We start from the raw sequence: 13,950 nt of genomic DNA, 5'->3' as shown, positions 1-13,950 counted from the left end.
CTATTATTCTGCCATTTCACAGATGATGATACTGAGGTAACTTGCCTGACTTGTCAAGTTGTGAATCTATGCTATCAGGCTCAGAAGCTTGTACTTTCGACCACATATCTAAAAAGTGAAAGAGATGATTCTTTGCTCAATAAAAGCCTGCTACCACACGCTACTGATGCAAAACTGATAATGCTCCAGCTTACCTGCATCACTGGCAAATCGTATACTCATAAGGACCCGCTTGTATATCTTACAATCAGCTGGATGACACTCCCATATTTCTACAAAAACACTCTCCTCAGGCAACCAAAAACTTCTAATATATTTTACCTGTGGGGAAAAACTATACTCCTAGGGTTTTCAACAGCTTTTAAGTGAATCTCTGGGCTGAAAGAACTGAGCAGGACGCACTGAGTGTAACAAAACTATGTTAAATAGTTTTTTTAAAAAAAGGAAAAGACACTCTTGCTAAAACTTGCTATGAATTATTATAAAGACAAGGTTTTTAATTTTCAAAAAAAGGCGGGGAGGTGGTGTGTGATCATAAAAACCTAACACTTCAGCTAAGGAGTACTTGTTTTTGCTTCTTGATACCGACACCAGTACAGAATGACCATGAGTTTTAATCATGGTTTCTGATTAAGAGTCAGATTTCTAAGCAACATAAAGTGGCAACTGTCACATTCTATAAGGAAAAGTTCTATATTTAAATGACAATTGTTTTCAATTTATTTAAGAGACCTTACCAAATAATTGGGAATTTGAAGAAAAATATTTAATTCATGTTTAAACTAAGTTTTGAGAATGGCCTGTTTTCAACATCAAAGCTTTATGAAATTGTTTTACAAAGAAAAGGTGAACTCCAATAGCAAGACTGTGGAACCAACCTAGATGCCCTTCAATAGACGAATGGATAAAAAAAAATGTGGCATTTATACACAATGGAGTATTACTCTGCATTAAAAAATGACAAAATCATAGAATTTGCAGGGAAATGGATGGCATTAGAGCAGATTATGCTAAGTGAAGCTAGCCAATCCCTAAAAAACAAATGCCAAATGTCTTCTTTGATATAAGGAGAGTAACTAAGAACAGAGTAGGGACGAAGAGCATGAGAAGAAGATTAACATTAAACAGGGACGAGAGGTGGGAGGGAAAGGGAGAGAGAAGGGAAATTGCATGGAAATGGAAGGAGACCCTCAGGGTTATACAAAATTACATACAAGAGGAAGTGAGGGGAAAGGGAAAAAAAATACAAGGGGGAGAAATGAATGACGACAGTAGAGGGGGTAGAGAGAGAAGAGGGGAGGGGAGGGGAGGGGAGGGGGGATAGTAGAGGATAAGAAAGGCAGCAGAATACAACAGACACTAGTATGGCAATATGTAAATCAATGGATGTGTAACTGATGTGATTCTGCAATCTGTATACGGGGTAAAAATGGGAGTTCATAACCCACTTGAATCAAAGTGTGAAATATGATATATCAAGAACTATGTAAGGTTTTGAACAACCAACAATAAAAATTAAAAAAAGAAAAAAAAGAAAAGGTGAACTCAATAAAAGAAGGCCCACTAAGTCAGACAACATCCATTATAGCCACCTATGTTTTTCAATTGAAAAATGAAACTGACTCAGAAATTCAGTATTTGATGATTGACTTTTGAGTTTACAATATCTCATCTTTACCCCTCCTCACAGAATAATGCTGAAATCTATATGAAAAAATTAAGCTTCAGCAATTAGATATTTCAGGGATTAAAAAAAAAAAAAAAATCACTGAAATTTGACTCAATCCATCCCAAGCTGGATTTCAATATAAAAATTAATTCAGTATCTCCTATGAAATTGTGGTACAAAAGATGATCACAGAACTTTATTAAAGTTAAACATTATGCATGGCAAGGCATTATTTGTTTTCTATTAACTACTCACATACAAAGGGGGAAGTGAATAAATTAAAGAAAGCAGTATATGAATAATGAATATGACAAAAGTATGATGGGCTAGTAATCTAATTTAATTACTAATAACTTATTTCCACATTCATAAAAATTGTCCAATAATTGTCCTTATTACTGGAAGGGGACCGTTTTAATTAAAACCTACTCCTGATAGGTAGATGCAATCACATTTATTCACCTAGAAATTCTACCAAGATGTAGTTTTGAAAGTGGGGCACCATTAGCACTTGGGGCAACATTTCCTTGCACAGGGCTACAAGTGGACCAGGAATGAATCCTGGAAGGCTGGCACTACCAGTAGCTTAATCCAATTACAGCGCTGACCTCCCCAGAAAACGGGTGAGTCCTATGACTTAATTTCCAATACCCTCTAGAACAATATTACTGCAAATTTAAAGATTCTATCAAAAGCCAGGTGTGTGATCCCAGCTACTTGGGAGGATGAAGCAGAAGGATCATTAAGTTCAAGGCCAGCCTGGGGAACAGGAAAACCCTGTCACAAAATTAAAAAATAAAAAGGGCTAAGGATGTTGCTCAGTTGTAAAGTCCCCAGGGTTCAATTTCCAGTACAAAAAAAAAAAATTACTGATGTGATGGTTGCACAACAATGTGAATATATATCATACCATAAAACTGTACAATGAAAATTGATTTTAAGTTGGTAAATTTAGAGTCAGGCATGGTGGCGTATGCCTGTAATCCCAGCTGCTCAGGAGGCTGAGGCAGGAGGATCCCGAGTTCAAAGCCAGCCTCAGCAAAAAGGGAGACACGAAGCAACTCAGTGAGACCCTGACTGTAAATAAAATACAAAACAGGGTTGGGGATGGCTCAGTGGTTGAGTGCTCCTGAGTTCAATGGTAAATTTTACATTATGCCTATTTAAGCACAATTTTTTAAATACCAAAAAACTGCAATGCTTTATTAAAACACTATTTCTACTTGATCCAACAAGGAAAATCTGTTTGGATCTATATAAATGTTAAGTCTTGGCTGGGAGAATAAGCTCAGGGTAAGAACCCGGGTTCCATACCTATAACTGCAAAAAGTAAAATGATAAAATATTGTTTTTTACTTGAGTGAAGATCAAACAAAGAGTCATTTCAATCTTAGTGTCAGTTATCCATGGTATAAAGATACCTTACAAAACTAAAATATAAATCATCTATATCACTATAACTTTAAACTTCCTATTTCTTATTCAGAATAACAACAGAAATGCAAACTGCAAATGCTTCCACTTTTCAATTCAATGCAAGCTTGAAGAAGGAACACAATTAAGTGTACACAAAAGCAGAATATGAAGAGCCTCATTACTTAGATCAGGTAAGATCAATACAGCTTAGCTGTTTACCTTCTCCTGGCAGTTGGATGGCCCCACCTAATTCTGAGTTCCTGTATTAGGCATTTCTAATAGATATTGTCTTAACAGGTATAATTAGTACAGTCCCAAAGCAAAACCTGATTTCCCCTAACTTAGAAAATGGGTCTTCGTTCAGTCAAATTCCCTATTGGGGGCCATCACTGGACATAAATCCTTGAGTTAAAATATTATTGACTTCTCTAGAAATTTGCTAGTCTGCTAAAAGTAATAACAAATGGAACCAATGCAGCACAAATCATAGAACATTCACAACTTAAAATAGAAAAACTTAATTTTAAATCCAAATTACAGATTTTTTATTTGCAATTCCCTATTCAGTTATTCAGTAAAAAGGCAAACTGGCCACCTTGCAATCTTTTAAATATCTATGCTCCTTTCAACATAATTAATTTCAAGAAGGTACAGCCTCTCTATATAGAGGTGAAATTCAGTTTCTCTTTCTTTTTTCTTGCAGTACTAGGGACTGAATCCAGAACCTTTTTTCGTATGCTATATAAGTGATCTACCAATGGGCTACATCTCTAGCCCTTTTCACAATAGGGTCTCACTAAAGTGCCTAGGATGGCCTCAAAACTTGCAATTCTCCTGCTTCACCCTTCCAAGTAGCTGGGATAATAAGCACATACCATGACACCCAGCTGAAATTCAATTTAATAGTTTGTAATTTAGAAGCCCAAACCCACAAATGAAGATATGTAATATGGTTGATTTTAATATGGTTCCATGTTCTTTGCCTACAGTAAGTATCATCTCTAAATTCCTATCTATTCATATACTTAGTACTGAGCTACAATTACTATCTACTTAGAAATTTTTCCCATCAAAGTCACTTAAGGACATACAGACTAGTGAATCCTAGTTTCCCCATCTTTTACATTTCTGGTTCCACATCTGTAAATGAGAGTTGAGCAGATGTCCCTTCAAAATTACCAGGAAGCTTTCTGGTCTATAAGTTTCAGGAAAAAAAGGGGGGAAAAAATCTGATGCTTTCAATTTTTGATGATTTTTGAGTTTTCAAAGATCTGATTTCACTGTGTTTCTCCCCTTGCTTATCCTTTGTTTTGGCCACTTCTCTTAAACCACTAGAAACTTGATGTAACCCTACTTTTTCTCTATTTAAAGAGAAAAAATATCCAGTTGGATTATCTCCATTTAAAAAGCACCTTTAGCACTTCTAACAGAAATGCAAAAATGGCTATAATTATCCAATTCAACTCTACCTCTATCTGCAGTAGATACTGGTTGGATTCATCTAAGACATTTCTATTTGAATACAACACTTTAATAATCAGCTATTGGATTATTAGTGTTTAGAATATATATTTTAAGATTACAGGAATTCTCTAAAACTTGTCCCTCCCTACTGAGAGGTATAGTGAAACACACCAGACTGTAAATTTAAATCGAGGGATTATTTGACATAACTAGATCATGTACATTTGTTATTATGCCTCAACCTTTTCCTCAATAGTATAAACTACAAAAGTGAATGTTAGTTTTGTACTCTACAATCATGAGTTTTTTCTTTTTCCCCATGGCTTCTGAAACAAACCAAATATGGTTTAAGCCACAAAAGCATATTTGTCAAAGTACCTGACTGTATTAGCAATATCCACTTTCAAAATCACTATTCTGATAAAACCCAGTTCATTACAAAGCCTTAAGATAACATACTTTAAGTGACTTTTGTTTAAATTTGTCTTTATATTCAAACGTTTAAAAATACCTGAATGAAAAAGTTCAATAATCTGATACTCAAAAAATATTTAAAGATAATTTTTATAACCTCTCCAACACTGTGAACTTCCTTCAACCTGTTATAATAAAAAAATTCTACAGTAGTTGTTTCTGTTTGCAGGAAAGAATATGTTTTTAAAGTGAAATCTTTTTAATTGTGTGTTTATTAGAATCAAAAAGCATTGACTAAAATTCCCCAGAAGAAATTCTACTTGCTTTTGCAGAAATTGGTACTGAATCAAAGAAGTTCATGACCTTAAGGAAGCTGACAGGAGACTATAGATCTCCAATCTCTATTAATCATTATTAATTTCATAGTAACTAACACATTTCAAAACTGGATTATTTAGAAATACATGAAAAATTGCCCTTTCAAAGGTTCAAGTTTCCAAAAGTGTTGAATTGACACATTTCAAACTGGATTATTTAGAAATACATGAAAAATTGCCCTTTTAAAGGTTCAAGTATCTAAAAGTGTTGAATTGAAATTATATCACACTTAAAATTTATACGCAACTCTTACAAGCAACTTTTAAAATGTCGGGATAAACTTGCCTTCACAGGCAATCAGATATATATTTTCACTAACAGTACAAAGCTAAAACTGCAAAATAAGAGATCAAATCTCAGGGACAGATAGAACATTTAGAAAAATAGCAAGCTAAGTAAGTTACCAGCAAAAAGCAGTGGCACCTGAGGCAGAAGATCAAACAGAAAAGAGACTGGTTCTAATCCCCAAATGAGACTGGTTCTATTTCCTTAGAAACTAACCATGTAGTGAAATATTACGGCTAAAAAGGAAAATATTAAAACCTATACATTTGAGAACTTGGTGGGAGGGGAGTATCAAATCTAGAAGCACATCAGACCTCCAGACTATAAAACCTCACATTAAGAGTGTACTGATTGATCTCTTATCTGAATTTCACCTATTCTCAGATAATGTATTCCCTGATAGGGCAAACCATCTTGAAATATTTCAAAGCTTTTTGAGAAACACACACAAATAATTTGGATTTAGTCGATTTTATTTACAGATTTTTTTGGTTTTGTTTTCTTGTTTGTATTTTTTTTTTTTTTTTTTTTTACATTTCAGAGCATTACACAATTACATTTTCTCATTTTCTGACCTGCAAACAGATACCTTAAATGGAAATTTTTTTTAATTATCAAATTAGGTACATCCAAAATGCAACAATTACACATTTGACAATTAATTCACAAAGTGTAATTTACTGGGACGTATCCTAAGAATTTAGGAACAGCCAGTCAGGAGAAATCTGACCAAATTTCGCAATCAACTATTTACATATCCAAAACCAAACCTATCTAAGCTCCCAAACCAGAAGCTTGAAAGTCTGTTATATCCCCACTGCACAAAGGAGAACAATGACTCAAACCTGTCCAGTCTTGACAGTTTTAATCCCAAATACTGGGCTATTTCCCCAGCATGTTACTGAATAGCAAGCATTCAGTTTGTCAAAGCAAGCATCTCAGTTTGTCAAACACCCAAATATCAAAACTTTTATACCATTATGAACATAGAAAGACTAATTTTCTTTAGTTTAAAAAAGTAGTCATTAAATATCCACAATGTGCCCCCAGGTCACCAGCCCTTACTAAATCCCAAATACGCAACCTATGTCACATAGTGACAGGCAATGTTATATATATGTGAAGATATATATACAGTGATAGTACAAATAGCAATTAACAGTCCCTGAAAAAATTCAGTTTCAGTTGAGGCTATGGCTTCTATGCCTTGGGATGTTTTTAGATTTCAAAATTGGAAAATACTGCTAAAATCTCACTTCCTGAAGACAAAATTTGATTGCATGTTCAGTTTAAGCTTCTCAGTCTAAAAATGGCTATAAGGTAAGTATAAAAAGTCAGCCAACTGAGTGCAATTTTTCTCTCCAATTTGGCCAAGCTATTTTGTAGAAATTATTCCTAGCTAGACTAGAAAATCTGTGGTGCCTTCCAAGGGTTCTTGCCTACCTTACTGTCCATGTTCACGTTTCAAACTGTGTCAACAGAGCCCGCACTTCAGGGGTCAGCTGCTTGGCAGCCTTAGCCGCCTCTGTGATAGCCTTGCGATACAGGCCCTTTCTCTTCTTATTAAAGCGTGACTGGAAGTTTTCTAAAAAGGGGGAGAGTTGCGAAAGAGCAAGGAAAGATGTTGTTGGAGACCCAAACCACGAAATACGGGCCTCCTGTCGGACTAAAAGGCCGTTATCTTTCCGGCTCACAGTTATAGTAAGAATACGGGCTGGCCACCAAGGGAAGCCATATATCTTGGCCCAAACAATGTCCCCTACACATATGGTCCTGCCATCTGGTGTGACGCATTTAGAGACGTTTTTGGAAAAGATTTTCATTTTCAAGGAATTACTGAGCTTTTTCTCTTCCTTTGAAGAGGAGGAAGTGGAGGAGGTGGAAGGTACATGCCTACTGCCTGGAGGAAAATCAAAGCTTTCAGAAGAGCTACACTCAGAGTTGGAGGATTTCAAATCATCTGTGCTATCAATGCTACACACTGAAGCACTGGAAGAGTCAGATTTCTTGTGATTTAGGGTCATGTAAACAGAGATATTGCTTTTGCTGCCCTTTTTGCCCAGTGTCTGTGGTTCATCCTGCTCACCAGGTACAGGCACTTCACTTGTGTCCTGAACCCCACTGCTGGCCTCTTCAGGGCCTTTTGAGGGACTCTGATTTTCTGAAGGGGCCTCACCTGCTGAGCGGGTGGAGGTGCAGCGAGACTGGGGCTTGGGTGCCATCTTGCCACTCCGCATTTTCTCGAGTCCTGTCTTCAAAGAAGAGTCATTTTCTTCATTCCTGTACCTCTGTGGTTTTAAACGAACCCGGGGTGGAAGGGAACCTGAGCTAGGATTCTGGTATCGACGAGTGAAATGGACTTTTGAATGTGTATTTTTGGAAGTAGAGGTTTCACTTTGCTTCTTCTGTGCCTTTTCTTTGGCAATTTTCAATACTTCCCGAGCTTTTGCATGATCCATGTTCTTACTCTGGAGCACTTTTTTAGTACTTAACTGAGCTTTTGACGTATTTGCCTGAGCAGAAACTTTGACTACTCTGCCTCTGCTGTGAGCAATATTTGAAACCTTAACCACAGCATTTCTTCTCTGGCTTTCATTTTGGTTTTTCCCATCCACTTTATGGTCAGTTTTCAGTTTTTTGTTCACAGTAGCTACACTTTCATTTCTCCGTTTTTTATCTTCATATTTAGAAGAGTCACTTGCACTACTACCTTTTCTAATTTCCTTTTTTTCAGCAACAACACTGTTTTTACACTTATCGCAGAGGACTTGTCTGGGTCGTAGTTTAATAGCATTCATTATTGAAGTGGGTTCTTCCCGGTACATTTTTCGTTTGGGTCGCTTAATTTTCCGAGGAGGAGGCTGAGGTATTGATTGGTTATATGTGTCCCTGATAAACAAAGGGGGAGGATAAGGTGCTCCTTCATGGAAGAGAGGTGGTGGTTTGGAAGTCCACAGGCTTTCAGCCAAACTCAGCTCAGGAGGTGGGACAGAAGGATCGTTGGGAACAGCACCATTCACTTCACCCTTGACTTCTGTCCCTTCTTGGAATGTATTACTTTGGAGCTGCCTGGCTTCCGGTTTATCCTTATATTCCCTTTTAGGAAATACTGTCACAGGGATCCCATGGGGCCCAAACCTTTGAAAGAAAAGAAAGAAAGAATCCAGTAAGTTGACATTTATAATTTAATGCTTAAATGTAAACAGCTTTCATGTTTATTTATGACTATTCCTTATAACTATTTCATATTTAAATAAAACAAAACAAAAATCTACTGACTACCCCCTTCCACCCTCCAATTCTGCTTTTTTGGGTACCGGGGATTAAACTCAGGGGTACCTGACCACTAAGCCACGTCCTCGGCCCTATTTTGTACTTTATTTAGAGACAGGGTCTCACGGAGTTGCTCAGCACCTCACTTTTGCTGAGGCTGGTTTTGAACCCGAGATCCTCCTGACTCAGCCTCCCAATCCACTGGGATTACAGGCATGCGCCACCACACCCAGCAAAAACCTCCATTTCTTTGGTCCTACATTTTAGGTATAAACAGAAATACTCCAAATGATTGCCCTAAGCGACAATAGAATAGCTGACTTCACTTAAAATGGACCTTTCCAGTGTTGAATTAAAAAGGATGTACTATCAAACAACCTGATATCCAATGTCATGTGTTATATTCACTGAACTACATACAACATCTTCAAATACTTACAAATAGGACTTTGTAACATAAATATATATCTTCCTCTGGTTAACAGTTTTTTCAAAAGATTTACAAAGTAAATCCATTCTTAACTACTCAAAAATACTAAAAAAGTAAAATCTAGTTTCACCTTTATTGGTGAATCATTAAAGGGTCAAAAAACAAAAAAGTTGCTCCTTTATTCTTATCTCCTAACTCTTTTAAGCCTACAATTCCAACCTCCCAAACACAAAACTACCAAGAACTCAAATACTCAAAGGAATTTCAAAGCAGACAGGTACACAACTTGTGGCTTTCAAGCTTTTTTAAAATCATATACTTACTCCATCAGCAGATATTTTCAGATTGTAACCCAATATAGAAATTATTTACACATGCATACATGTGTACATTGTATACATACATAAATATACACACTTAAGTAAAAGTTTCAGCAAATACTGAACCTTATGTGATACACAATGTTTGCTTTATTCTTTTTTTCTACTCTTGTCTATTTCATTTGTATTAATACTAGTTAATCCAGACCCTTTATTTTTATTCTTGTTTAGCTGTAGATGAACAATACCTTTATGTATTCATTTTTATGGGGTGCTAAGGATCAAACCCAGAGCCTCACACATGCTAGCCAAGCGCTCTAACACCGAGCTACAACCCCAACCCCTAGACACTCAATTTTCAAAGCAGTGGTCCAGAATACAAAATCTTCACAATTATCAGCTTCAAATAAACTGGAGTCAATAAATTTCCTTCTCACGTAGACCTAGAAATAACTGTGGTTTAATTTGCCTGGGCTCAATTATCAAGAACCTGACCTTTAAACTGGCCATACTCGGTTGCCTTCTCATAAAATTTAAATCACACTACCAAAAATTTTAGCATATATATAAACATGTTAATTTTAAGCACTGACTGAATCAAACAGTACCTAATAATATGATTCTAATGCCAGTCCTATAAGGCAACAGTTCTTAGACTGGCTTCAGGTAGTGAGTGAGGCAGAATCCCTCCAATTAGATGCAAATGTTATATATGTCTGTTTTTTTTTTTGAAGTCTGGCACTCAGAGTCTTAAAAATATGTTCTCATGCTCCCAAAAAGGTTCAGAATTCCTTTGTTGAAAACAAATTCATGAAACTGAGTAACACAACTAGGGCAGGGATTTAAACAGAGCCAACACAGAGCAGGTATCAATTTTAATATTTTTCTTCTGAAAAGTCTTTAGAAGAGTCTTGGCTACCTCAAACCAACAAATTAACAGCAAATACTTACAAACCATAAAAAAAAAAAAAAAAAAGAAAGAAAGAAAGAAAAGAAAAGCATTTTTTTCACCTACAGTATTACAAGTGTGGGTCTGGGCTAGTTCAAAATGGAAAGACACTCTCCTCAACTGTATTTGACTTTGTAGAAAGTTGCTTTTTAATCTAGCATAGCATCTGATAACTGCTTGCTTCCTGACTCACTGATTGAGCATTTAACCTTTTCTACATACAGATGTTCTTACATATTTTTTTAAAATGACAATATAGATACAGGTATGCTGGGCAAACCTGTAATCCCGGGGACTCAGGAGGCTGAAGCAGGAAGAATGAAAGTTCAAAGCCAGCCTGGACAACTTAGCAAGACCCTATTTCAAAATTAAAAATATAGAAAAAGTGGGGATGTAGCTCAGTGGTATTAGTACCTCTTGGTTCAATTCCCAGTACCCTCTCCCCCCAAAAAAATGGGTTCAAGGTCAATAAACATTAGCCACTTTTCTTAGCCAAAATTAATTTTATATTATTTTTATAACAGTGGAGTTTAGGAATCTCCTCACATGTCCCTCCACCCATTCATATTGAGGATTAAACCCAGGGCACTATACCACTGAGATTTACCCCCAGTACTATTTTAAATTAATTTATTTATTTAGTTAATTGTGAGTCACAGTTTCATGTTGCCCAGGCTGGCGTCAAGATTCGGATCTTTCTGCCTTGGTCTCTCTAGCAGGATTACAAGTATATGCCACTGCTTTCAGCCCCCTCCTCCTATCTTGAATTTATATTCCTCATGTGGGGGCTGAAGGTGAAGCTTAGTGGTAGAGTTCTTGCCTAGCATGCACAAGGCCCTGGGACTAATCCCCAGCACTACAAAAAAATAAGTAAAAATATGTAAAGAAATATATACATACTCTCAATGTGAGCACGACCCCAGCTAATTACTTTAAAGCTGGTTATATCAAGAAAGCTGTGAGCTGAACGTGGTTATGCACACCTATAATCCCAACAACCCAGGAGGCTGATGCAGGAAGATCACAAATTCAAAGTCAGCCTCAGCAACTTAGCAAGTTCTAACCAACTTAGTGGGAGCCTGTCTCAAAATAAAAAATAAAAAAGAGCTCAGTGGTTAAGCACCCCTAGGTTAAATCCCAGGTACAAAAAAAAATGCTGTGGAATCTTGATTTATTTATCCTGTGGAATTCAATGAGAACATTAATAGTTCTCACCTGGATTGGTTTTTCTCTTTGCCTTTCCCCCATAAGCATATAAACTACTCAAACATGAAGTGTTTTCTGTTTGGTTTTGTATGCCATGCTAGAGATCGAACCCAGGTGTTCACACATAAGCATTGTATCACTGAGCTACACCCTTAGCCCTCAAAGTGTTTCTAATAACAGAGGACGCACTTAATTACGTAATGATGAATGGAAATTAGAGGCTACTAAAATGAAAAAAAGAAAAAGGACCCAAACTGGTAACTCAGAATAGTGAATGACTAGCAAAGCAGAAAAATATTTTTAAATAATAATAAAAGGTCCCCCCCCCCAAAAAAAAAAAAAGGGAAAAGGTAGAATCACACATCATCTTTCCGTCTCAGTAATCATGAGTAATTGTGCCACCAACCTTACACGGACATCACTTAACTATCTAGAACAGCATTATCAAACTGAGGATAGAGACATTGGCTGTGATATCAATTCAGGGTCATGCTATGATAAAAATAAAGCCAGCATTTAAGAACAGCAAGAGTACATGTCCACAACTGCAGGGAATATTTTCGTGTGTGTGTGTGTGTGTGTGTGTGTAAGAATCTAGATGTCACTATGCTCCAAAGTTTGAAAGTCAGAGGGCACAGTGGCTCATGCCTATAATCCCAGCTACTCTGGAGACCGAGGCAAGAGAACGTTTGAGGCCAGCCTGAACAACTTGTCTCAAAAATAAAAATGAAATGGAAAAGGCTGGGGCTGAAGCTCAGTGATAGAATATTTGCCAAGCATACATGAGGCCCTGGATTCAATGTGGGCTACTGTACACAAAGTTTAAAAGCCACTAACCTACAAATGTAAATTAGCAACAATACTTGTCTCTTTAAAATTCTAAATACTAACTTCTCAAGGACAGTCAGTGAAAATCTTCATCACAACACCCTGGAATATTTGAAAACAGAGACTCCTAAGCTGAAACATAAGACTCTCCTACAATGAACCCAAGATCTAAATTTTTAGCAAGTACCTTGCTTTAGAGCTCTTTCTAAGGTAGAGACATCTACGTCCCATGTCAATGTTTTCCATGTCAATGTTTACTGAGCAAATGGAGAGCTGAAAGGCTGAATGGTGTCCCTTGCTTGGGCTTTTTTTTCCCCTGTGGTACTGGGTTTGAACCCAGAGGCACTTGACCACTGAGCTACATTCCCTAGCCCTTTATTTTTTAAAATTTTACAGTATGGGGATGAACCCAGGTCCTCACACATGATAGGCAATTGCTCCACCACTGAGCTACTACATCCTCAGTCCATTTTATTTTGAGACAGGGTCTCACTAAATTGCTCAAGCTGGCCTTCAACTTATGATCCTCCTGCTTCAGCCTACCAAGTAGCTGGGATTTTAGGTGTGTGCTACCACCTTTAACCTGCTTAAGCTTTTCCTAAAAGAACTTCTTAAGAACTGACACCAATTGTGTCACTTTCCTTCCCTACTCCATTGTGCAGCACACTAATGTTTTAGTGACTTATTCTATCCCTTACCCTTTTTCAGTCTTTTTTAAGTACTACCCCAAAATTCTGGGCCAGGGGTAAAGATCAGTGGTAAGGCATGCACTTAGCACATACAAGCTCCTGGGTTCACTGAATCCCCAGAACGAAAACCAAAAAAATTCTAGCTGGTAATCCCAGCTTTTGCGGGGCAGGGCTTAAGTAGGGAGGATTGAAAGTTCAAGAGCAGCCTGGCAACTTAGCAAGAACTTGTCTCAAAATTTTAAAAAGGGCTGGGGATGCACTCAGTGACAGAGCATTTGCATAATGTGAGTAAGGCCCTGGGTTTAATCCCAGGCACTGTAAAAATATTAAAATGACTTGTGGGGAAAACTAGGTGAAGGTGCAAGAGACCTCTCTACCCTATCTTCACAACTTCTTTGAATCTGTAATTGTTTTTAAATAAAGTTGTTTTGTTTTTCTTTTTGATTTTGTTTTTGGCTACTTGGAATCTAACCAGAGATTGCTTTACCACTAAGCTGCATGCATGCCCATCCCCAACCATTTTTATTTTTTATTTTGAGACAGAGTCTCACAAAGTTGCTGAGGCTAGTCTAGAACTTACAATCCTCCAATCTCAGCCTTCCAAATCATTGGGATTACAGGTGTGGGCC

At 37.0% G+C, this 13,950-nt stretch overlaps 1 protein-coding gene across 3 annotated transcripts in view; it reads right to left on the bottom strand.

Moving 5' to 3' along the window:
- The window catches only part of Pwwp2a (PWWP domain containing 2A), a 37,363-nt gene that overhangs the window by 7,538 nt on the left and 15,875 nt on the right, over positions 1 to 13,950 (bottom strand). For 2 of the 3 annotated variants that reach the window (XM_027938693.3, XM_027938694.3), the window contains exon 2: positions 7,803 to 8,764. In XM_027938693.3, the coding sequence (XP_027794494.1) occupies positions 7,803 to 8,764 (962 nt within the window). Of the gene's footprint in view, positions 1 to 5,527; positions 8,765 to 13,950 lie in introns of those variants that run through there. The other variant, XM_027938692.2, reaches the window with a different exon arrangement.

The sequence above is a fragment of the Marmota flaviventris genome, chromosome 5 (assembly GCF_047511675.1).
Source record: "Marmota flaviventris isolate mMarFla1 chromosome 5, mMarFla1.hap1, whole genome shotgun sequence".
Lineage (NCBI taxonomy): Eukaryota > Metazoa > Chordata > Mammalia > Rodentia > Sciuridae > Marmota > Marmota flaviventris.
This window is presented reverse-complemented; position numbering and strand designations above follow the sequence as displayed.